Source organism: Phoxinus phoxinus (genome assembly GCF_949152265.1).
Source record: "Phoxinus phoxinus genome assembly, chromosome: 19".
Classification (NCBI taxonomy): Eukaryota; Metazoa; Chordata; class Actinopteri; order Cypriniformes; family Leuciscidae; genus Phoxinus; species Phoxinus phoxinus.
Genome location: NC_136894.1, coordinates 7,988,043 through 8,013,501, shown reverse-complemented (window position 1 = coordinate 8,013,501; position 25,459 = coordinate 7,988,043). Strand labels below are relative to the sequence as shown.

Here is a 25,459-nt window from a genome sequence, read left to right as displayed (position 1 = left end):
GACGAAAGCATGTTTGTTTATGGTTTTGTTCATAGAGATGCAGTTAAATTGCGTACTAATGCTTCCATAAATAACCAGTTCGTTATAGTGAGTATTTCCTGAGGGAACTAGTATCTCATAACATGTTTTTCCAGGAGTATATATTTGGTGTGTTCATACGCATCCTCTGAATCTACACATAATGTGCTTCAGAGCTTGGCTTTATACTTTTTCCTCCTCATCTACTGGAGGTCTGGAGTCCGGTCACAGGAGAGATGGTGTGTCAACAGCAGTAAGTCTTGTGGTCACTGTGCTGGCCTGACTTACCATGCTAATGGCTTGAATGACAGGACTTTGGGACTCAATCTTATAAACACAGAATTGCCCTCTGCCATACTCCCATTGAGCAGCCTGCCCAAGAGAACCGTCTGATTACAAAACTGCAAAATTGACCCAGATAGTTAAAGGAATGTTCTAGGTTCAGCATTTGTGGCAAACACCGAAAACCACAGAGTTTTTTTCTTTCTTTTTTTTTACCCAGGCACTTATAATGGAACTAAACAGAAACCCTGACAGTGTGATTTTGACCTTGACATCTAGCAGAGGGAGATTTTGTAAACATTAAGTAGTTTATTTCATGATATTTATATATAGCTTGACTGTACATTTTCGCACTTTATACACACATACTTTGGAAATGCATAAATAGATGTTCATGAATTTTTTTTTGAGTCTAAAATATTTTATCAGCTTACTTGAAACAAAATGTATATATATATATATATATATATATATTAGATGGAAAAACAAAAGACCAAAAAATGTAGTTGTCACCTTGGCAGTAACTGAAGTTTTAGTTTAAGTTTACTAAAATTAAAATACAAGCTAAATATTATATATAATATTCAATTATTTATTTTAAATCACTTAAATATATATTATAATATGGCATCATATTATTCTGTTGAAACCCAGAATATTCCTTTTTAAAGAAGCATTAGTGACTAAATCCACTGTTATGTTGTTAAAATGTTTTTACAAGTTATGTAGTATATACAATATACTTTTTTAAAGATAATGAATATATTCATTAAATTATTAATTTGCAGTGATGTGGTGGTGGCGACCAGTTGTTGTGAAGTCTGTCAGTCTGATCCTAAATGAAGCCCTGAACGTCACCTCTGAATACTGATTAATAGCCATATTATTGTAGCAGCCAATCCATGCTATATCTATCAATACCGGCCTCGCTTTCTCCTTCATTTAGCGTTCAACGTGTGGAGTGTGTTCCCATGACAACATGGTCAAAGCCCGCTCGGCAGATCGTGGATGTGCGCCTTATAAGGCAAACGACCACGTTGTGATTGTTGGTATTCAAAGGTGCCTTGATTTCAGTGCAGAATGTGTTTCAGTCACATGAGCACCACAATTTCTTGGTCAATTACCTCACATCTCATTCAGCTTGAATGTTCAGGAATGGTATTTGTATCTAGAGCTTCATTACAGACTGAATGATCACAGGTATGGTTGAAGACAACAGTCTTGGTCAGTAGGTTGAAATAAAGCATAAATTGACCGTTGATGATGATGTGTCTAGTTAAATGTTGTCACACCGATTCATTTTCACAGTAGTCCTTAAGTGGTCGAGGCGCTTACCTGTTCATCACTTATTACAGGATACTTCACTCCTGACACTCTACATCTGCTGTAATCACATCTTGTTGGACACATGCCCGGTACACATTGTACCATTTTGATCTGTAACAGACAAAAGATAACAAATCTTGGCGATTTCTGTGGTCGTGGCTCCTAAACTGAGGTCCTACGTAAGAGAGGTTCAAAGAGGTTCGTTGTTTCAGTCTTGGGAGTCAGAAATGTAGCATTATCATCTCACAGTGTGTTTGCGTTTACGACCTATGTCTACTGACTTGCCAATAAAAATGCACCATGAAATGGCATATTGATCAACGCGACATTGCGCTAAAATTTTAAACTACTTATCTCAAGCTTCATTTGTTGGCCTCTTTTCCCTTCCCATGGCCTTGTCCATATTCTCCTCTTTTGCTTCCTCCCTTTTTTTCCAGCACACATAAAAACCACAATTGCCAAAGTGCGATTCATCTTGCTCTATTGGTTTACATCAGCGCACGCTGATGACGCTTTATTCTTCTACACTAACTTGCGTCATAGCCTACGATTCAATAGGTGTCATCATCGTACAGTCTACAGTACATGTCATGCCCAATTTTATTAGATCCATGTCGTACAGTGTGATTTGTAATGATCTTATGGGCTTGCTGAAATCGCACAGTCTGTAGCAGACATTAGTGTTTTCATGGCTACTGATGTCCAGAATTAAGTGAATATGGAGGAAATATGCAAATGAGATATTTTAAAAGCCTGCTGTTTTATTCAGCATTATGAACAGCATCACTTCAATCGACTCACCCAGCAGTGCCTCATCTCATATTCCTGCTCTTCATACGCCACAGTCTATTTTCAACACTTCTATTTCTGACGCCGAAGCTCACTGGCTAGTGAATACTACCAAGTGCGATGGGGTGTCAGAAATAGAGATGTGCGTCTGTTGTATCATCATTGGTTGTGGTCCAGAAATATCCACCACATGAATGCTCTAATAAAAGCATACTGGAAACAGAAGCGTCATGCTTGTTCAACCTGATGGATGGGTCAGATTTTTTAACAGTAGATTCTGAATGCAACATTGGGATGTGGGATGTGTTTAAGCTGCACAATTATTTTAGGTAAAAAAAAAATGATTTGCCCAATCCAATCGAGATTTGTTTTCAACTAAAAATTCAGTCATCATTTACACATTTTACCGTATGTTGCGCCAAACTTGTATAATTTTTCCTGTGGAGCACGATAGTAGTATTTATCAAAATATCAAAGCTTACTCATTTACACACTACAGCCCGTGGTTTCACACTCAAGGTTTAAGCCTAGTCCCAGACTAAAATGCATGTTTGAGCTGTTTTAACTGAAAGCAGCTTGCACTGACATATCTTAAAATATGTCACTGCCATTGTTTTGTCTCCAGATTTACACCAGTAATGTTTTTTTTCTAAGTACTTAAATGTCCTAATTGAACTAAGGCCTAATCCTGACTTAATCTAAGCCCTGTCTGTGAAACCGACCCTGAATCTTAAAACCGAAATATGTTAAAATAAGACAAGAAGGCGCTTTAGCAAGCGAGGTCAGAAGGCAAGAGGAAATTCTTGACCAGGTCACTGTGTGTAGTGTTGAGACATATCTGGCTACGACCAGGGTTGAGTCAGGTCAAGCTGACTGCTGTTAATTGACCTTCGGAAGTATTTACCAGGGACTGAAATATCATTACCAACATCAGAAAATCAAATATAAAACAGTTAGGGGCTCACATCACAATCGATAGCCCTGCTACATCTTTTCTTTCCTTCAGCTCGTCTACAGAGCCAAGAGCGTTGCCATAGTGATATGAAATAGGCGCATAGTGCCGCAGCAGTAGGGCTCTCCTGTACATCAGACCATGTTTTCACATTCAGAAATTCAAGGTCCATGTTTTCTTTCCTCCATTTACATTCCATTACACCATATTATGAAAGAAACATGCAGTGGATTTTTGATTGTGCAATGTGGTTGTACATGAGGAATATATATCAGGAAAAATCTCTCAAGGTTGAAACCTGCTTTTTAAACGAATGAATTGAGAGCAGTTACACCTGCTGGTGTCACTACGATTGACATTACTATTCTATGTACAGTATATTTAACTTTCCTGACTTAATTTTCCTTTTCCTCTCCCTTTTTCTTTCTTCAGTGCGACAATGCAAAGGGATTGCGTGCCTTCTTTGATGCAATCTGCTACGGTCCGAAACATTTGATGATCTTTGGAGGCGTGTGTCCATCAGTGACTTCAATCATTGCTGAATCGTTGGAGGGGTGGAACCTCGTGCAGGTTTGTGCAACAGCCAAGATCTGCTTCATAAAATCTGCAATGTGATTATTCATTTGCATATCATTACCAATTCTCTTTTCCCCTCAAAATGCCATGTTTCGTGTGCTACTCTGAGAGAGTTTACATACTTGAAGAATGCGTGCCATATATTTGCACTAATGATTTCCTCTGTGACTTAAATAAATGCTACTATCTCAAATCAAAAGGTTGGCAAAGCCAGGCCAGAAACGTAATCCCAGTGCTGATAAAAACTGTAAAAAATTTGGAAACTTCCCAGGGACCTCTGTCTTGAGCAGGCCCGCAGGGGTGTTTAGTGTGTTAATACTGTGATTTTTAACAGGAAGTCAGCGTTTGGTTACTCTAAGCCTATCTCCCCCTCTTGTTTGCAATATCCAGTGATATCTCTAATCTGTGTATTAGCACATCATCGACAAAAGCAGTACACTCAGGTAGCCGTCGGCACACATGGCTCGAGGAAGTAATGTAGTTAAAATCTCTCTGATGTGAGGCTTGGAGGACTATAAAAGAATTCCACTGAGGAATCTCCTCCGGGCTCCTACGCTTTCACTTTTGTGTTGGCATATGTGTGGTCAGCCTCTAAGCCAGCTGACATTTCACCAAGAGAACCTGGCAATTTTCCACAACTGTTCCACAAAAGTGGCAGGTTTCCATGAGAGGAACAGAAATTTGCGATAACATACATCGTTCCAAGTAGAAAAAAGGGCACAAAAACCTAAAAGATGTGATTTTAAAGCGAGGATGTCATTATTCTTGTTGAAATATATATATATATTCTGGGTCACCGTTATTTTGCCAAGTAAGACATGTTCCTGGATCAACATTCCTGTCCCATAACTTATCTCTAAAATCAGAGGAATAACATTGATGTAAAAGCACTAAACCCTGGTTGTAAGCCTAAACTTGACACAAACTGTAAACTTGTCTCTAAAATCTGATTGTTTGATTGGAATGTTGTTCAAGGATGAACAAAGATGTTGATCCAGAACATGTTTCATGTTTCATTGGGTGAGATCACGTTCACCAGATCTCTGAATACCGATCAGGTGCAGTTGGCGCTTAAATGTGGATGTATTTGATGCCAGAAAATTTCAGTTCTGAATGAGTTTTTTGTGCAGCTGTGCAGAGTTATTTTTTCTAGTGTTCAAACTATTTTATCTCAGAAGATTGAGGAAAGATTGATTACTTATGATATAACCACTTTAATGTTCATGTGGATCAATTAGTGTTATAAAACTTAATAAAAGAATGTAAGGGGCTCAGATTTCATCACCAGGGCAGTACCCATAAAGGGACAACTTTTTATCTTATGTACCCCTGAAAAGTTCAATACCTTAAAGGGTACAACTCAGATGCACTAATATTCATCGTTTATGGGTAGATAAGGTTGCTCCAATTAAAAGGTATGATTTTTGCATGGTGAATGGAAATATCATAAAATGGAAAATAAACATTGCCATTTCTCTAATTAATGTATTTGTGATCTTAGACTGGTCTTGCCTTCCTGAGGATAATCTTACAGATGTCGTAATTTGTGGACTAATCTCCCATTAACCCCAGATGAATAGATCTCTAATTAGCCAGGGTGATGGGAAGCGAACACATCCACAATGGGATTAGCGGTGACACGCCTCAGAAAGACTTTTATATGACAAAATAAAACAAACAAAGGGAAGTGAGGGGGCCTAATGTATTGGGTAATGAGCTTCCAAAGGGCAAAGATGAAACAGGGACAGCAGGTCCAGGGGTCTGGGTCATGTATTCAATGCTGGAATCTCTTCAGTGGTGAAGAAAAGCAGTTTTATGGTAGACGAGGCAGTAAGCACTAGGTGCATCTCATTGCGCTCTTAGCAGCACTTCCATTGCCGCGCCACTCCTCTTGGCCGCACTGTGGTATTATGAGGCGGGATGGAGAACGGCAGAGGGGGGCCAGAACGGCGATGGCTGGAGATTTCTCAGTCGCACCTGCTGATCCGTTTCATAAGAGCGAAAGAGACTAAATGTACATTGAGAAGACCTATTCTCCAGTTGATCAAAACCACATCTTTCATCTTCAACGCTAAGATTCTGTATGTTTATTTTTCATTTAAGCAATGTGTTTAATGGGAAATGCTGGCTGGTTGATGGATTGTGTAATTATATTTAATGAAAGCACAAGAGCCAAAAACTAGAGTGGCTAGCTAACACGGTGACGGTTGTGTTTTCACCAGTGAAATTTTACGCACGCGTTTGAACCTCCAGAGATGTGCCAACATGCGAACAGCCCTAGAGTAAACTTTTGACCTCAAGAGCCATTGAAATCTGTTAGGATGTCAGTTTCCACAGGCATTCCTCTCCTGCGTACTGTGCAATTAAATAGTGCTGAGCTTTCTTTGTGCTTCTCGAATCATCACTTGGTATTCAGTGGTTCTGAATGGCTCCTCTGTTATGAAGTGGGTTACATCAGTGCTTGCAATGTGCAGAGATATTAACATGACTCGAGTGCTTTGAATCAAATTGAATGTCACCCAGACTGTGAGAGAATGATTATTTTGAGCTGAGACATTCCTTTCTCCCCAAGCGCTCGGGTGATACCGTGCCCTCGTGCGATATGCATCTTTCATATAGCAGGGAAAACGATAAACACGAGAGAATGCCATTTTCTACTAATGACTAATAGGGAGGCCTTTTTGCAGGCTGGACTCACAGGTGCTGTTTGTGAAGTTATTACACTGTTAAAGTAGTCCCCGTTCTAGCTCTGATGACGGTAACAATGCTCACAACATCATAATAAAAGTGATTAGATGAGATTAAGCATATTGCATGCATTGATATGCAATGCCAAGATGCAATTAGACATTTAGTTGCATAAGTAACTGCAAACCTCCCTTGATAGAGAAATGAGCATACCTGCAGGAAAGAACAATCACAAATTAGATCTGGTTAATGTCTCAGATGCTTCATCTCAAATGAAGAGCGAAAGGAGGCTTCTGCTGAAATTTCAAAAGAGAAAGCAACACTAACAGGGATTCCATGCTCATATTTGTAACATTTCTATGCACATAAATGCACATAAAAAACTTGAGGATGAATACATTTTTATTTGGCAAACAATTATCAAATATTTATTAAATAAATTCCTAGCTACATGTAAAAAAAACAACAATTTATTTGCCATGTGACTTTGATTGCTAGCATTCGCATCTTGGATGGCAAGATGTCTCAATCTGTGCTCAGTCAATCCTTTTGAAAAAGTAGTGTGCTTAATTGTATTGAATATGCACTTGTAGTGTACTTTGAATCTTAAAAGTATGTTTAAAAAAATACTGTACTTGCAGATAATATATGAATAAAAACTGCCATTCAAGTGTACTTAAGGAGAGTATGCTTTCATGAGTATGTTTCTTAAAATATGAACTTAAAATGTAATATTAAATAACACTAAGGTAAATATTATAATTAATACTTGTATACATGTACTGTAGTATGTTACTCAACACATCAAAATAAGTACCTTTATGTCAAAGTATTAGTAAAACATTAATTTAAAATGTACTTTTACATGATATATTTTTAATTGTAAATCTAGATGCTATTAGGTATCAGAAACATTACACTCAGTTCAAACTTTTTAATATCCTTTTAAAGTACATTATTTTCATAAGTACTTTTTTAAAAGTATGCTAACGTGTACTCCTTTTTTACAAGGGGAACATTTTTGAATGGATTTCCATATGAAACATTTCTTTGAAACATTAAACGTCATATATTTGTACTCTTACTGTGTGTAAACAATTTCCTTTTTGTGTCATTTTTATTTCTCCTAAGAGACCTGAGATCTGAGACATTTGAGTTGATACTCAATTGACGTATAACTGAGAACTCAGGACAACCTGTGTGAAATAAAATCTCAAATAAAGTCTCGATTCGATAAAAATAAAATACTTAGGCCGTCAAGGATTATGCATTATGCTTTTCAACAGTGCCAAACTACTTGAGGTAGGCCTACTTCTCATTTTCATTGTTTGTATTGTGGCAGCCATTTTGTTGATGGAGTATGTTTCTCAGGGGATATTTTGGTAAAGACAACATGGAGGTGCTACTGTCAAAAGTGTCATTATTTGGAGTTGTGGCTAAGTGGTTAGCATATTGCTCTCACATGTTTTAACAGTGACGCTAATATGCAAGTTTGAATCTAGCTGATCCTATTCCCGCCTGTTCTCCTCATAAATTCTCGTTCTCTCCACTCCCTTATAAAATACTAAAGCAAAAAGTGAAGCAAAATAATGAAGTTAATGTCTGTCAGTAGCACTTGCTTGATTCGCTAGGCTGATAAATTCGTCATGCTTGCGTTGATGAAAATCTGTGCCATCACAGCCCCAAAATTAGGCCAAGAGAAGTATAAATAGACAGCGTTTCTATGATTTAGAGATGCTTACATGGGCGTTTCCTCTTGCGCTTGCATTATTCTTGGTATTGTTGAGATCCAAGCAGTATGTCTTTGAGCCTGTCAGCCTCTCATCTGCTCCCAGCCGAGCATGTGCCAGAACCAGACTGCTGTCGACGTGCTTCAGCAGACGCCATCTTCCTCTTTGACGTCAACTAGGAGTGAGAAGAACAGCCAATTCCCAAAGCTGTTTACATATGGCCGCTTCCCAGACTGACAGAGAGGGGTTGGCACACAAAGTTAATGTAAGGTCTACAACTGGGGATGGGTGGATGCTGCTGTATTGAGAGGATTGATCCTCACATTGGAAAATCGGTCATTTAAAGTAGTGGTGTTTAATTTATGTAGCATGAAATTGAATGTGTATCATAAACTTTGAAGTGAAAAAGAGATGAAATGTGTTCGCAGTAGCTGCAGAGGACAGGAGTTGTTTCTCTTTCCGCTCATCTGAACACAAGTAGAAATGCTCAAAGACACAAACAGTCACGAACAGCACTCGACAGAGCATATTATGAAATATGCAAATATTAAATATTATTTATATTATTCATATTTTATTATTTGTTTTTATTACATTATATATACTATTATATTTATATATTTATGATAATCATTTATTTGTTTCAAATAATTTAAGTTAAAGGTTCTTAAATGGTATTTTTTCTGTAATTATTTAAAAAATATAAACAAAAGTCAAAAAGTTTGGGGTCAGTGAGATTTTTTTTTTTTTGAGAGAAATTAATACTTTTATTCAGCAAGGATGAATGAAATTGATCTAAATGACAGTAAAGACATTTATAATGTTACAGAATATTTCTAATATATGCTGTTCTTTTGAACTTTGTAAAAATGTAACCGTTTCCACAAAAATTTTAAGCAAGTTATTTCTGAAGGATCATGTGACACTGAAAACTGGAGTAATGATGCTGAAAATTCAGCTTTGCATAACAGGAATGAATTACATATGAAAATATATTCAAATAGAAAATAGTTATTTTAATCCGAATAATATTTCATAATATTACTGTACTGTATTTTTGATCAAATAAATGCAGCCTTAGTGAGCAGAAGAGACTTTCACATTTTAAAAAATCTTACCGACCCCAAACTTTAGAATTAAACCGTAAACAAAAGTCTAATAATTATTTATTATTATTATTTTTTTAAAGAATAATGGTTATTAAATGTAGTTAAATGGCCATAATTACTTCTTTTATGTTCAGAAACAACAACAACAAAACAAAAAAAAGGATTTAATTGAAGCATTGCTAGAGGAGATATTGGCCTTGATAGAACTTGGTATTGGATCAAAAAGAAAATGAGAGCTATTGCCCATCCTTACCTAAAACCTTTTTTGTTTGTTTGTTTTCATTTTTCGAGTCTGGGAATATGCACAAATGACAGCTTTTTTGAGTATTTAAACTGGCAGGCCAGACAGACAATGTGTCATTGAGCATTTAGATTCTCTCTCTGAAGAATATTTACAAAAATGTCACCTGCCTTTTCGCATTTGCCGGGAGCAGGAAATAAAAGAAGCTGGCAGTTTTGTTGAATAACCTGAATATTTCAGCTGCTCCAACCTTAATTAATTCAACTTGAAACAATGCAGGCAATAATCATTAGTCCATGTCAAACATGATGCCGGCTCAGTGTTGAACCAGTGAGATTCCTGCTCTCAGCACTGAAGAATTCAAATTGTGCACACGCACATATACACACCTCTCACATTTCGCTGTGGGTGTTGCCATGATCGGTTTGTGGGTACCATCTGCCCTCAGATTTATGTAACAACTGATCCACAAGCAACTCTCACACATCCTGATTGTGACTCATGTCCCATGATGCCCCAGAATGGTACAGTATTAGTGAGAGGTTCACACTCTCCCTGCCCGCTCTGTTCATAGAGGCCTAATCGAAACGCGTGAGAGGAGGAAACGGAAACTAGGAAAGGAAAATACTGGCAGGAAATAAAATCTCTAAGAAAGGAGCCAAAATGAGTCTGCAGTTCAGAAATGTCATCTATAGTTCCATACGTGATAATATTGTTGCTATTTAAAGGGGTCATTTGAGAAATCAAGTTTTCCTTGATCTTTTGACATATACAGTAAGAGGTTATTGTACTATAAAAAACGTCCTGTAAGTTTCAGAACTTAAATGTTCCTCATTGGTCCAAAATCAGCTTTAATTGAAACCAAGCTCAGAAAACGACTAGTTTTTGATTTTGTCACATTATTATGTCATGCGATGAAAGACTGCCTCTGTAGAAGATCAACGCATACTTCTACATCATTGACTCTTTGCAAGATGTTTTGAAGTGCCAAGTTGTGGAAAAACACAGTCTTTGCATTGCATTTTTCATCTATGTAACAACATATTTTTCATCATCGGAAGTTTTCAAAACAATTCCACACGTGTAATGTGAGGGACGTTGAAAATTATTTCAATATGCAAAACTTTTACCCAGTCATAGCAGTGGGGGTTTACTTTCAAGTCTTAATCTTACTTCTACATAGAAGTTTTTTTTGGCCCTGTGGACTTTAAAAAAGCTAATTTAATTAATTTGTCTACTAACAATATCCAACAAAACATACAGTGGAGATGTCGCTTTTTCTAAAAAATCATTTTCATTACAATAGCATTCCACTGCTGATATTTTTTATCTTAAAAAGGATATAATGCCATAATTATTAAATTATAATAAACTACTTTTGAATTATAATTTACAGTTTAAAATTGAAAGTGGGGGTCTGGACCAGGGGTAAAAACAATACAAATCTATAAAATACATCCATAGGAAAAGTAGATGTTGTGCGTTCCACTCTTCATTATTTAATGAATGGAGGATTTGCCATGCAATTAAAGATTTTTGCCAACCAGTCTTGGAAGTGGTGTGCTCCAAAAGTGGACTGGCTTTGCCGATCAATTGGCTGTTTTAACAGTGAATATTTCATTATCCACAAGTTATATGTGCATTATAGATCATGTGGGCCAGAAAGGGTTTTAATAGCACCATAAACCTTTCAAAGCATAATGTGTTGGAGCCCGCTTCCCTGTTTTTGAGAAATAATGGCTTCTCTTATAATTTAGAGCAACTACCATCACAGATGTCGATTTCTCTGTTGAACTAAAACTAAATGTAGGTCTGAAAAACGGTCTCTGCTGGGTATGAGAGAAAAATATGTTTGACATCTCTGTGTTCATTTAGTGTGGACATGCTATAAAGAAAACAGCTTTGTAATTCCTTAATCACAAGCAATCAAATGAGAGGCCGAATGTGATCAAATGTAGCACTGAAGAATTATGATCAACACGGCAATTCATATTGAACACTGTACAACATCAGTTGTTCTGTTCTCAAGTCGGCTGATAAGCTCAGAACAAGAGATGGTTCTCTCTCTCTCTCTCTCTCTCTCTCTCTCTCTCTCTCTCTCTCTCTCTCTCTCTCTCTCTCTCTCTCTCTCTCTCTCTCTCTCTCTCTCTCTCTCTCTCTCTCTCTTCCTCTTCCTCTTCCTTTCTTTTGCACCATCACTGTTTTATTCTTTTGGAAAAGTAAAGCTAGTTTTGCTGCAATTCCTCAGAGTGCCATAGTAAACTCCTAAATAAAACATGTGCTGGTGCTGTGTGCTGCTCAGCTAACGTCAAACCCTTTCTTGTTCACTATTCATTTTTCATGGGCTCCAAGTTGAGGTAAAAAAAAATCCCAGGTTGGGCTGTTTGCAAGGGTGTTCGGGGCCATTTGACGAGCATGACCTAAATGAAGGATGAGGATGAGCTGCACCTAAAACGGTTAATTTTACTAATCAACATGTGTCAAGTTGAGCCAAGTCCACTTCAGTTTTATTGTACAAGTGGATATGTTGTGCTTGAATCTTGTCAAGCATGGAAAAACATCAAGTTATGAATATTAAATGATAGTAAAACTTGCCAACTCTTGGCTCCTCAAACTCAAATGATGTCACTTCCTCTTTATGTTCTTTTACAGTTGGTCGACACGTTCAAGTTGTGTGAGCTGTGCTTCATACATCACAACACTACAGCTTTTTTTGCCTGGAAAATTTCACAGAAATGTGACCACACCATTAGTCTAAGTATGATTTTACTGAGTTGGAGCTTCTCTCAGGCTGTTCAACGATTCAGACCACAGGGATATAAGAGATATTCTGAGGAAAGCCAATTAGTGTGCACTTTTACACTCCGCACATCTCCCGCTCACAAACACAAGATTTTCTTCAGAACCGCTGTACTGCTCTGACGAGCGCCTTTGCTTATTTTCTACTTTATTTATGTTTTGTTATTTCTGCATGTTAAATGAATCGGCCTAATGGCTTAAAGACTGTTGTTAACATAACTTGCTGTTGTCTAACTAGTAATTTGTCGCTCACTAGTGAAAACAGGACTGAAAACATGTTTTTGCGGAACAGGTCAATGGAAGGTACAGAATATATTTAGGGTGTTCATTGTTTGTCTCATACCGGAGTAGGAAGCATCGTAGACTAGTGTTTAACGTACGTGTTCCAGGCGCTTTGCACTGTGGTGCAATGGAGAATTTAGTTTGAATCAGGTTTGAATCTGGACTGTGTGATAGTCCAAAAGATGCTGCCCTGTATTTGTTTTTCTTTAAAGATCTCGTTTCCAGCGTTGTAGTCGTGACCGACTCAATCGAGTGAGGATCAGGAACAAAACCAGAAGTGGATCAAGTCCAAATTAAGACCGAGACACAAAGAGGGCAAATCCAAGTCAAGACCGAGTCCACACGCTCTTGAGACTATAGCTCCTTTCACACAGCAATCCCGGTAAATTACTGTACAATTGCCAGAATGACTTGGATATTGGCAAATACACAAATATGCTGTTGACACTAGCATTCAGTCTTTTTACCGGTAAGAGACCATTGACATATAAGCTCCAAAATACCGGTAAATTCTGTGATGTCAGTCATCGGAAGAGATCTTTAAACGCCGCGCCGTTGTCTTCATCCGCCCGCATGAGGAAAAACGCTTTAGTTTCACGATCTGTTCAATTTGACAACTTTTTTTGACGTCTGAGTGAAAGGCATAAGGGGATGATCAGTCAGAACACGTTTTTGATCTTAAAAACACGAGTCGCGCATAATAGTATTAAAAAGGCTATGAGAAATGGCGCAACGGTCAAATATGATCAACTTGCGCATATCTACATAGGAAAAACAAAAAAGCTTACTGTAAACAGCGCTGAGTAATCACGTCATCTCCATCAGAACTTTATAATTGGCCCAAACCAAACCGTTCACACAGAGTATTACTGGTAATTTACTGGTAATGTTGCAACTTCCCTTACTGGTAAATTGCCAAAACCAATTTACCGGTATTTTTGAAAAGTTCCTGTTCACACATGATCTCTTACTGGTAATTTACAGTGTTGTTGTCTTGGCAGTGTTGTTATTGTTCACTAAAACTAAAACCTTGTCTCGTCAAATAACTGACATAAAATGTTAAAAATAAAACTGATAATAAAAATAAAGCTAAATAGAAATAAAAGTTAGAATGACTAAAGCACATAACAAAATGACTAAAAATAAAAAATAAAATGAAAACTGAAAATATCAAAATAAAATTTAAATGAAAGATATTAATAAATTTGATATAAGTACATACATAATGATAAAATAACACTGGTTCTTGCACAATGACCAAGAGGATGAAAATCAAGTCCACATTTTGGTCCTGTCATGGACTCGGTCTGGACTCGGACTTGACTCTCTTCTGATTTCGACCTTCACTCAGACTGGAATTCGAAAAGGCATTACATTATGTAATTAACATGGGTTGCTAATGCCTTCATTTGAAGGTTTTACTGTGGCAATAGTACAAAGAATCAGAATAGACAGGAACGAGAAAGTGCTTGTGGACTGTACATATGTGAGCTGCACTGTATCTGCAGGCGCTCCAGCAGTGAGATCTCTCTGTGAGTTTGCACTCAGTCTGAGAGCAGTGTGTCCAGTTTACACTCATTAGCCACATTAGCAGCCTCCCCGCTGTGCCGCCCTGCGCTCCGTTCTCAATACGACAGCGTTTACCCTAAACTACAGACATTGCTATCACACAAATGAGTATTATATACATGACTGGTTATTGTGATGATTACATGGCTCTGTAAAACAGCAGAAGGATGTACCACATTCGGTGGTACATTTCATACATATGAAAGCAATGGTTTTCAAGCCTTTTTCTCGAGGCCACTGATGATTGTCTTGACTTTATTTAGATAAAATGTATTATTAAAATGTAAGTGCAGTAGACATGGATGAAAGATCCGGTCTCATACATTTTCAGCCTTGTTCTAGTATTGGAATTTTTTTTTTTTCTGGCTTTGAGATTTTTTTTATTTAGGTCACATTTTCTGCACCACTTTGAAGAGCTGGGGTATGAATTATTTACTGGTGGAAAAAGGACTTTGAACGAGGAAATACCATGATGAAGGGATCCTGTGATTATTGCTTTTCCAAAATAAATGTGCTTTAATTACACAAAATGGAATGTGTTTACTGTCATGTGATCTGTTATCCCTTTCTGGGCACAGTGCGTGTAGGCACGCCAGTTACAGTCTTTCATGCGTGTTATTTATGATCACTTACATTGCATGTATATGTTTTTGAGGGCATTTATTTGGAGAATAGTATAGGATGAAAATAAATTAAAATCTGGGGGGAATATACACATACAAAAAAAAAAAAATTGTATCTGCGTGTGGACTTTAAACCAATTTAGTATACCAAAAGTAGTATTGCTGGGTATTTACATTAAGCACATAAATATGTAAATGTATTTGTAGTATACTTTAAATAAACTAAAATGTATTTGAAATACATTTAATTTATGCTCTTTTCACTAGGATATATCAAGTGTTTTTTTGAAAATGTAAAACATTTCTATGATGGCTAGGCAGCAGCAAGTTGCATTTGCAGTAGAATTTGGGGAAACCACTTGAAACATTTGTTGTGTTGAGCTACAGTACAGTATTTCAATTAATTTGTTTGATTTGTTCATTGCAAACAGCTGAAAGTCTGTAAATTTGGCCAATAAACCTGATTGTTTTGGGGGTTACACACACACACACACACACACACACACACTTCACTTTCTGAATAACGCTGGGAATATATTCAAATGACTAAGCTGGTGATGTAACACTGTAGACAGCACAAGGAGGAACATGTACAAGTCACAGCTTACTGTCACCATGCTGTGAATCAAAAAGAGAGAGAGACAAATAGAGATAGAAAAAAAAGCGTTTTGTTTTAAAGCAACTGCAGACTCCAGCGCACTAGCAAGATACAATTAATTTAACACTGTTGTGCAAATTAGGGGCTCTGTAAGCATTCTCTGAGCATACGTTCAGTGCTTTATTAGTGTCTCTTCTTAAAAATGAAACAGAGAAATGTTTTCATTGCAAATCAATCACTTTAGCTCTCTTCCAAAACCTAGTGAGCCGCCTACAGCCTTGCACAGACAGTCTTCTAAGGCAGTATCCTGACAGTCACGGAAACTCATATGTGAATGATTTGGAAAACATTAGCTTTGCATGGAAGACATTATTCAGTTGATTTCAGTAGAATTTGATGTTAGCATGTTGCTAAGCTAACAGCACAGTACATGCATATGAAACACAAATATTTGCCAAAATACTTCACATTTTTATTGTACTGAATACTTTTTGAATACTTTTCGATCTCATTGAAAATCATTGATTTGTTTTCTGAGTGAGCACATCACAATGCATTCTGGGACTCAATTCCCCGCCCTACATTTGTTCTGGTTCGAGAAGTCATTTTACTCTGATATACGTCACAACAGGGAAGAAAAGACTATTGCAACTTCCATTTCATACCGACTTGTCTGTTCAAAATGTCTGTTGGAAGCAAACAAGGTTGCACTACTAGAATAATTTTGTCATCATGCACTGGAAGTCACTATTTTTGCGCTGCTCTAGATAGCAGAGATGCATTTGCAACAGTTATACATTGCGTTGTCTTGCAGCAAACAGATCCATTTCCACTGGGCTACTGTGTCAGTAGATCTTTTAGCCTGAGCCTGTTACAGTGCTGGACGTGTTTGTGAAAAGGGCCCCAGATGGGTTTGGGCATATGACAATGTGTTGACTCATGTCTGCTGGGGAAACAGCGACCTGTGGTCATTGGAATGCATTGGCCTCATTCACGCTGCGGGTACTGGTGTCATCATTCACCTCTGAATGCCAGCACCACACAGTGCCAGGGCCGCCATCTGATGCAAGATTGGACTTTGAAGGTCAAAAGCTTCCCCCCAAATTTGTTCCCACATTTTGTTTCCCACCCTACAGTGAGTTTAAGGATGTTTCTAAAACTGATCTTTTTAAGCAATGATTTTGAGAGAAAATAATCTTGCAATATAACAATTTTAAGGCCTTAAGGTGTTGAAAGGGCAACAGTGTGATGTTATCTCATTAGTGTGGATATGTACAGAACATTTTGCTAAATTTAGATACTGTGAAATACAAAATCAACATATGCACAGCTTCTATGTGGTATATTCATCTGTTTAAGTTCATAGAATACTGAATTCATGGATTTCATAGGTGGATTTTATTGTATTTATAAAAATACTCTAATTAAATATTTATTTAATGCACTAAATCCCTAATGAAGGTAATTTATTACATTCTGACGAATCAGTTTCTCCATTGTATCTCACTTTTAGGTATTATTACTGGAGTTTGTATGTTTTATAATTATTCAATTCTACCTTTATAAAGGCCAGAAAAAAACATTTTTTGTTAATTTTATAATAAATAAATAAACAATAATGTTCAACAGTAAAAACAGTAATATTATGAAATATGTTTACAATTTAAAGTTACTGTTTTCTATTTTAATGTATTTCATAACATAATTTATTTCTTTGATGGCAAAGCATCAGCATCATTACTCCAGTCTTCAGTGTCATATGACTCTTAGAAAAATCATTCTGATATGATGATTTGATGCTCAAGTAACATTTATTATCAATGTTAAGATAAGAGGCAGTTGTGCTGCCTAATATTTGTGTGGAGACAGTGATACAAAAAATTCAAGATTATTTGATGAATAGAAAGTCAATTTAATGCATCCTTGCTGAATAAAAATATGAATTCCTTTAAAAAATAATAATACAAAAATCTTTCTGACCCAAAAAATATAATTAATTATTACTTACAACTGCAAATGGATTTATGCTTTAGAAACTGTCAATACGTTGATACTGTGCATACCAGTACCTAGCCAAACATGGCATAGGAATAATTATAAATACTAAAAAGCTTGAAAGTGCACATCCAGAGAACTGCCAAGGCAGATTGTGTCTGCTAAATATACATGGATCTATCCTCTGATGCAGAGCGACACGGCAGTGATGACCACAATATACTGGCAATTACTAATGACTTTCAGCCCACACACTCAACAGACTAATTCTAGATCCTTCTTTTCCTTCCATGACTACCCATTAGACTCACTGTAGAGGAGATTGAAGGAGTGGACTCCTGGGAAAACAGGCAAGGCATTTGCCTTGATTGCAATAATAAAAATAAAAAAATAATCTCTTTAAACTCTCATGCAAAAAAAAAAACATCTCAGAAAACGAGAGGAAAACAAGATGAGATTTAGTGAAGGGATGGACTTCAAAGTGCAGATCCATTACAATCCATTAAAAAAGTGCTTTTGCCGGATCGAAACCGAGGATCAATAAAAGCCAGTTAAATGTCTGACACAGCTCACTAATATCTGTAACATAAACTCCTATTCAGAGGAAGAGCGAGAGTGAGAAAAGGCAAAATTGTATTATAATGGAAGAGTCCACTCCACACCCTGAACACACACACATACCCCCCACCTCTCAGCCTTCATGCTGTATTTGAATGTAAAACACACACACGTTCACAATTATCATGCTGGATTTTCACGGTGTAGCATCCGAGGCTAATACCTGCATGCTTTCCGCCTTTCCCCCCGAGGGAATCAGGGTAGGAAATGCTGTGATGGGTTATTACCAGACGAAATTCACACTGTAAGACCTCGAATGGCACTATTTTCTCTTAATTTCATTGCCATTCTTTTCTTTTTCTGGTTTTCAGTGTGAGTCTGAGCAGATTTATTCTGCTTCTCAATGTGGTTCAAAGCCATAAACGGTGAATGAAGTTCTCAGCTATGCAAACTACTGCATTTGTACTTTAATATTCTGTGCATGTATTGCATCGATGCTTTATGGGCCAAGAAAGTTTCAAATAAACTGAGTTCAGTGAACAGTACATGGAGAACGAGAAACATTACACGATATCTCATTTTAGACAAAAAGATGCAATGCATTGATATATTGTCTCGTGTAGTTTACGGCTGTCTTGATGGTCCATTTAGACTATGTTTGGAGACTATTTAATGGACAATTTAGCCCACCTCTCTGATGTGTCACTGAGGCTAATGATATACTTGTAGATCTTTATATGCTGCACATTTGCACTTCAGTTGACAGCATGTGGAAATGTCATTATCCTTAACTGTCACAGGCAAATATTTTGCCTGGAATGATACATTTACCACAGTGCATATGAAATCTTATTTGTGAGGGCAGAACACTTGGGTCCGTCTTGACTCTGTGAAGTGCATCTGTAACAGTCGGGAAAAAAAATCGACTCTCAAAAACAGTGTTTCATTGAATTGTATACCTGAGCAGTTTTTGCTTGACTTATTTTGCCTGTAAGTGTTCAGAAGGTTTCTATTGTCTTGCTATCAGGTAAATTCAAAAGTCATAATGGCCGATAAACATATATCAAGCAAAAAGAAGATTCGGCAAAGTAAGCTTACATCCAGCCATGTCAATTTCTGTTTCAATGGGAATATGTAATGGAGTGTAAATGTATCAGGTTAGAATCACAAATTAGATCTTTTTAACTCTTTCCACGCCGGAGTATTTTTTTTTTTTTTTTAAGTTGCCGTCCAGTGCCATAATTTTTTATTATATTCACAAAAATGTCATGGTCCACAGACTATTTTGTTATATGAATATGTAAACAGTGAATATATCAAAAGAAAAAATAGAGCCTTTGTTTTCAAAAAATAAATAAATGTATTTTATTCTAGCTTCATGCACTATTATATCAACACTTGAATGTGGGAAAGTTTCATAAAACAACATTTTGAACAAAAAGCAGCATTGCAAAAAAAATTTTTTTCCAGATCGGATTCAGAATGAGGATCAAAACACAGATGGAGTCAATCGCTTCCATAAACTTCCGTGGTCGACATGTCATTCAGTAGAATCGGCAGATGTATATAGTTTGATGATCACGTTATTTCACATATGCATTTGCTTAATATGCTATCGCTTGTTTCTACTTCTTTGATGCGTAGATACTGTACTCTTTCAGAAGATTTGTAATAGCACCCCCTACCACACAACAGAGAAAAAGCTGGAACATTGGCGGGGAAAGAGTTAATGAGAAAATGTGACTGTACCAGAAGGCATGTGACTCTCTCAATCATCTGCCGCTTATTTACACATAAGTCTCGAGAAAACACAAAAGCACTATGCCAAGAAAACACCAACTGTCAAAAAGAATTTGGATGAATTGCTGGAGCAGAGCTTAATGCTGTTGGAGGTATCACCATTCCGCTGCTGTCCCACAGGAAAAGTGCTCAGGAAAGCAGTGTGACTAGAGAGAACACACAAGTGTCTCATATTACAGTGCCTAAAATTAGGTTTCGACAGTTTTAGATCAAATGTGCCAGTTCTAATACACCAACAGCATGATTACACAGCTGTGTCGGTCCATGCGGTTTGAGCAGCAGTGATTGTGTTCACACCAGCTGTCACTCTTGTGTTGACATAGTTGATGAAGATGAGATCTGATGGGAAGAGTCAGTAGAGGCGACCCTCTTGTGGTCAACATGAAATCAAAATGGACTCCGTTTACCTCCTTGCATGCTCCTGGTCTTAATGTGAACGTCTTTATAATCAATCGTCCATCAAAAAATCGCTCTGAAACAATATCCCGTTTCACTCTGAAATCACATTACGGAAGTAAAATGGGATGCAAACACCATGTTGATTTTGAGAATACTATCACAGGTTTGAATCACAGTTTTAGTAGAGCGTGGCGATCGCTACACCAAGGGCAATGGGTTTGATTCCCTGGGAATTAAAAAAAACTGATAAAATGTATACCTTGATTTGCCAAATGCATAAATGTGAATGAAAAATGACTTTTTTTCGCAACTGTGTTATTTTTGTATTATAGCATTATATTGTTACATGTTATTTTATTTCAGCTTTATTTCAATGAACAAAAATGATTTAGCTTTAATTAACAATAACAACACTGGATTGCAAAGGTTGGTATCTTAAGCTGAAGTTTCTGTTTTCCCCATCTCAATTGTTTGTTTTTCATATAATTTTAATCTTTTAATTTGTTATTACTGGATCAAGACATTTAAAGCAATGAAAACAGCATTCAAACAAGACATGATTGGCAAAGATTGTAAGCTACAGTTTTGTCATTTCTCTGTGCACTTTGTGTTTCCAGCAGCCGCAATTTACCAACTACTCCCTTATCTGTTGCCTTATTAGCACTAATATGTTGCTACACTTTGTTAAACAGAAAATTACAGCAAATGTACCATGATGGTTCAGGAAGATAATATTGTGTGTGCCGAGACACAAGATAAGAGAAGTGTTCCCACAGATATTACTCATTAGCATATTGAAACATACTTTTTGTAGATTTGTAGTGTGGCACAAGCATGTCCCATCATGCCACGGGCTCCATGAGAAGTGCATGTGTTGTGGACGGTGTCATGGGCACATTTATTTTTCATGTTTGAAAACGCACTCCCCTGAGTCACACAAGGATAGTCTACAGCCAAATGTACAATCAGAAGTTTCCAGGTTTTGTCTGTGTGTGTATTGAGAGTTCCAGAAAACTACACAAGCGGCCTCTTAAATGCAGTTTAAATATAAACAGGGCGATGCAAGGATGGTGCAGTCCTGTTTTAAATTTTAATCAAAACCTTTTAGCAGGATGAGGCATGTGAATCTAGCTCCAGAAAATGGCCTTGGAGACAAAAGAAAAGAGGCTCATTACAGAACTGGCTGCTGCACCGTCCCAAACCACACGCGTACACGTAAGCATGCACATGCATGCACAAATGCGCATCCCTGACACGACGGCTGGTGGAAAGTGGGACAGGATGTTCCCGGGATGAGGTTTCTCTCCGTTTGCTGCGCCCCCCTTGAAATAGTGCATCCTCTCTGGTCCCAAATTTAAGCACTCAAACCACTATATACTTAAAATAGTCACATTAGGGAGACCATATGATGAGAAATATACATTTTAGGGCAGGGAACAGAAAAGCTTTTCCATGCTATACCCTGCTAGACAGTTGTGTCTATTTCTGTGCACACTAAAGCACTCTGGACAGGTAGGTGCTGCTACTTTGCATTCAGCTCTGGATGAGAGTTTTTAACTGTCCTGGCAGGATGGAGTAGCATAACTAGAATACTTAAGTATAACTTCATTGTCTCAGTATGGTTTGGATTTCAATAATTGTAAATTTGCACAATTGTAAAGCTCATGTAGCGGACAGAACCCAAACGCAGTACAGCTGGGAGTTTATAATAGATCTTTATTAAAGGTGCAGTATGTAATATGACAGCAGTGGCGTAGCATCTGGGCATGCAGGGTATGCACGTGCAAACCACCCAATAGAACGAGGGAATGAATATTAAATTTGTAGCCACAATAAATACAAAAAATAAAATAAAAATGTGTATCTCATGTGCAGTAATTTCTTGTTTCTCCGTCATTTCTAAATTCTCCAAAATTTCTTGTGTGTATTTATTATTTGAACAAAGGTTACTAGAACAACGGTAAGTAGAACAACGCCGTCATTTTTTAATACGTGCAAACGCTGTATCGCGCGCCAAATTCAAACGAAAAACAGTGTGTGAGAGGTAAGCTTCAGCAAAGCGCTCATTTTCAAAACTGAAGCTAATAAAAAATTATTTGCGGAGCACCATGTCACAGAACAGACTACTGTTCCATTGAGAATGCACAAAGCCTTGAATTAAACACCAAGGACATCGTGGATGAATTTGCCAAAAGAAAGGCCTGACGAATGCAACTAAAATGAGTGAATAGTTTTGTGCTTGTACATTTTGGGCTGCTGTGCCAAGATCGTTTGTGTTTGCATAGAGTAGTTTATTATTGACATTGGCTAAACCTTTATATATCTATTGATTTGGTCATTGTTTTAGAATAAATACAATATTTAATATCTCCATTCACTGTTTTATCCCCCATGGATTTCTGCTGACACTATCTGCTATCTCATTGGTCAGGTCTCTGGAAGAAATCATTATACAATGTTATTGATCCCAGATCAGTCCTGTATAATAGCCCCATGGGTGTTTCTTGGGGTGGAAAAAAAACAATCAAAAAGAACCGCTGTGGAGAAATGTATGATTTTGTCTTTTGCTCTCTGTTGAAGCTTAGTCACTGAAAGTGGTGCTTGCTGAAAGTCTCTTTAGATTAAATAAATCATAAGATCACATGCCTGATATCCATTGAGTTTCTCCAGACACTGTTATCCATGCAGTTGTCAGAGCAGTTCATTGCATTTATTTCACTATCTCTTAAATGGCTCGAAAAATCAAGACGGGATAGATCCTTCAACAAGAAGTCAATGTTGTGTTTTTGTACAGATGTGTTTTCCTGATAATCTTTGGGAAACAGGCACCTTTAAGCTACATGTCGTAAACAATTTGTACGTTTTATAATATACAGTGACCCAAAAAAGTACATGAACACTTAAGCCAAGATTAAAATGTATCATAGTTTACCCTTAAAGACCTATACAGCCGCTGGCGGCTAAAAATAACTATTGTTCTTAAATTTTTTATAACTTTTGAACCGCTAATCCAATCTGTATGCTTTAAAAAGTCCCGTAAAGAGGGTTTTTAATGTGGCTTTTGTGTATCGGGTTAATCGCGTTTGGACATTCAGAGGCTCCGTAGTGAATGCCCTACATAATATATATATTTTTTTTTTTTACTTCCTGAACTTTTTTGGACATCTACATTGTCAGTAAATAAAAAAATAAAAAATAAAAACCTTTTCACTGAAAATCGCCTATAATAATGTTGTAATAAATGGATATAACTTGCTGAGGGATTGTTACATGTAGTCAAAATTTCATCTGGATATCTAGAATATCCAAGTAGAACTTTCTAAAGGAAAAAAAACAAACTTCAGGAGGATTTGTTCGAGTTGAGTAAAAAAAAACATCACTAGAAACGTGCTACCGTTTTTCTTAAATCTGGTAAATTCATCCATTCCAAGACAAAATGAATGTAAAATTGGGAATTTAAATGAGCTAGATGGAAACTTCAGGTTCTCCTGTTTAAAATTATATATCTGCCAGTTGATGCTGACTGCTATAATGGGTTAGAAAAACAAAGAAAAGGACAGGCGTCAGGTGCTCCAAAAATGTTCTAGGTCTTTAAGGGTTAAGTTAATATGACCTACATTTTAGACACAGTAGTGTTTTTGCTCAATTTATTTGATAAAAATAGCCACAGCATAAACGTGTGTATCTTCTAGGAACATACAGCAGTGTTTGTTATTGAATGAATCAGCCAATTTAAACTAATCGGTCTGTCACTCCTAAAGGCAGTCTCGTGCTTTGCTCCTGAATCAATCAGCTGTTTTGAACGAATCGGTTGATAATTATTTCATATTTATATATTAAAAATGTTATTTGTAATACATTAAACTCATAGTATTATTTATGCAACTGGGTTGGGTTTTGTTGATACTGATTTCCTTTTATTGGTAACAGCTCTATCGTGTCTTACTATTCTTCTAATTGAATTGATTAAATGTAAGAATTTGATATACATAAGATTATGCATACATTTAATAAAGTTAAACTCTAAAGAAATAGGAATCAATTTGAGGGAAAAAGTATTAGCTCTTAATGGAATTAATGACTGTTACTATTATTTTAGAAAGCTAGCAAACTTCTTCTTCTGAAATGCTGTATTTCTTAATGTAAAGTAAATTTTGTGCGTTTAAAAAAAAAAGTGTATCCTCTATTCCAAATACTTTTGGAAGCACTGTATATAAATATATATATTTTTTAGCAAGTTCTAAAATCCACATTCAGTCACTTTCCTTGATGCATGTCTCCGCCGCCTGTTAATTTACATCCACATGAATATTTCCCCACTTTACCGCTGAAGATGTCAAACTGCTTCAGGTCCATTATATCCTGTCACACATCCGCCCAGCATGCATGTGGGATTTGATTGGCTGTGTTACCTGATATTTGTTGTTTGATAGGTTAGCAGTGGCAGGTCATGGCTTCCTGCGGTGGATCCTGTGCATTTTTAAAGAGACCTACTGATTTACCAGCAAGACTTCCTTTTCCTTCTGTTGGGAAATGCACACAAACAGCCAGCCTGACCTTTAGCAGCAATAAACACAATTAAAAATGAATAAGAAAATAATTGAAAGTAACCCACTCTTTACTTGAAAGATTAAAAACCGAGTTGAAAACTTGCAAGAAAGCTGTTGACCTTTCCTTTAGCTTCTCATTTAAAGATCACAATACAAATGTCCCAGATATGATGGTGTCAGTAGCGCTACCCTTTAAGCCCTATTTAATTAGCGTTTTCCGTATCCCTGCTACAGCAGATAAAACTTGTTGAAAAGAACTTCCTGAGACTCTCGATCCTTGCATTGTAATCCACACCTTCCCCTTACTCTGCCGGAGTGAAGTATTTATTTTTGCGATCTACTGTATGAATTCCCCTCCATACAAACACACCCCTCCCTCCATGTCCCATTAATCAGAGTGACTGAGCGCCAGTGCTATTTGAGGCTAATGCAGTGCTGACACTCGGGCTCATCTCTCAGCTCCTTTGGTCTGTCCACCGTCCCTGTTCTCTCCTTCCCTCTCCATGCTGCCTCTGGTCGGACTTCAGGGATGAGGAGCCAGAAGGCCGGACTGAATAATGCAGTCTGTGGCAGTT

General features: G+C 37.1%; 1 protein-coding gene and 1 long non-coding RNA gene across 4 annotated transcripts in view; one reads left to right on the top strand and one right to left on the bottom strand.

The window, feature by feature from the left end:
• gabbr2 (gamma-aminobutyric acid (GABA) B receptor, 2) overlaps positions 1-25,459 on the top strand; it is a 209,238-nt gene that overhangs the window by 56,167 nt on the left and 127,612 nt on the right. For all 3 annotated transcript variants that reach the window (XM_079590352.1, XM_079590353.1, XM_079590354.1), the window contains one exon: positions 3,800-3,937. In XM_079590352.1, the coding sequence (XP_079446478.1) occupies positions 3,800-3,937 (138 nt within the window). The remainder of the gene's footprint in view (positions 1-3,799; positions 3,938-25,459) is intronic.
• On the bottom strand, positions 515-25,223 carry LOC306986779. Its single transcript, XR_013795022.1, has 3 exons — positions 24,950-25,223; positions 24,747-24,857; positions 515-1,737 (listed from the first exon to the last, which is right to left on the bottom strand). It is a non-coding gene; the product is annotated as an uncharacterized lncRNA (long non-coding RNA).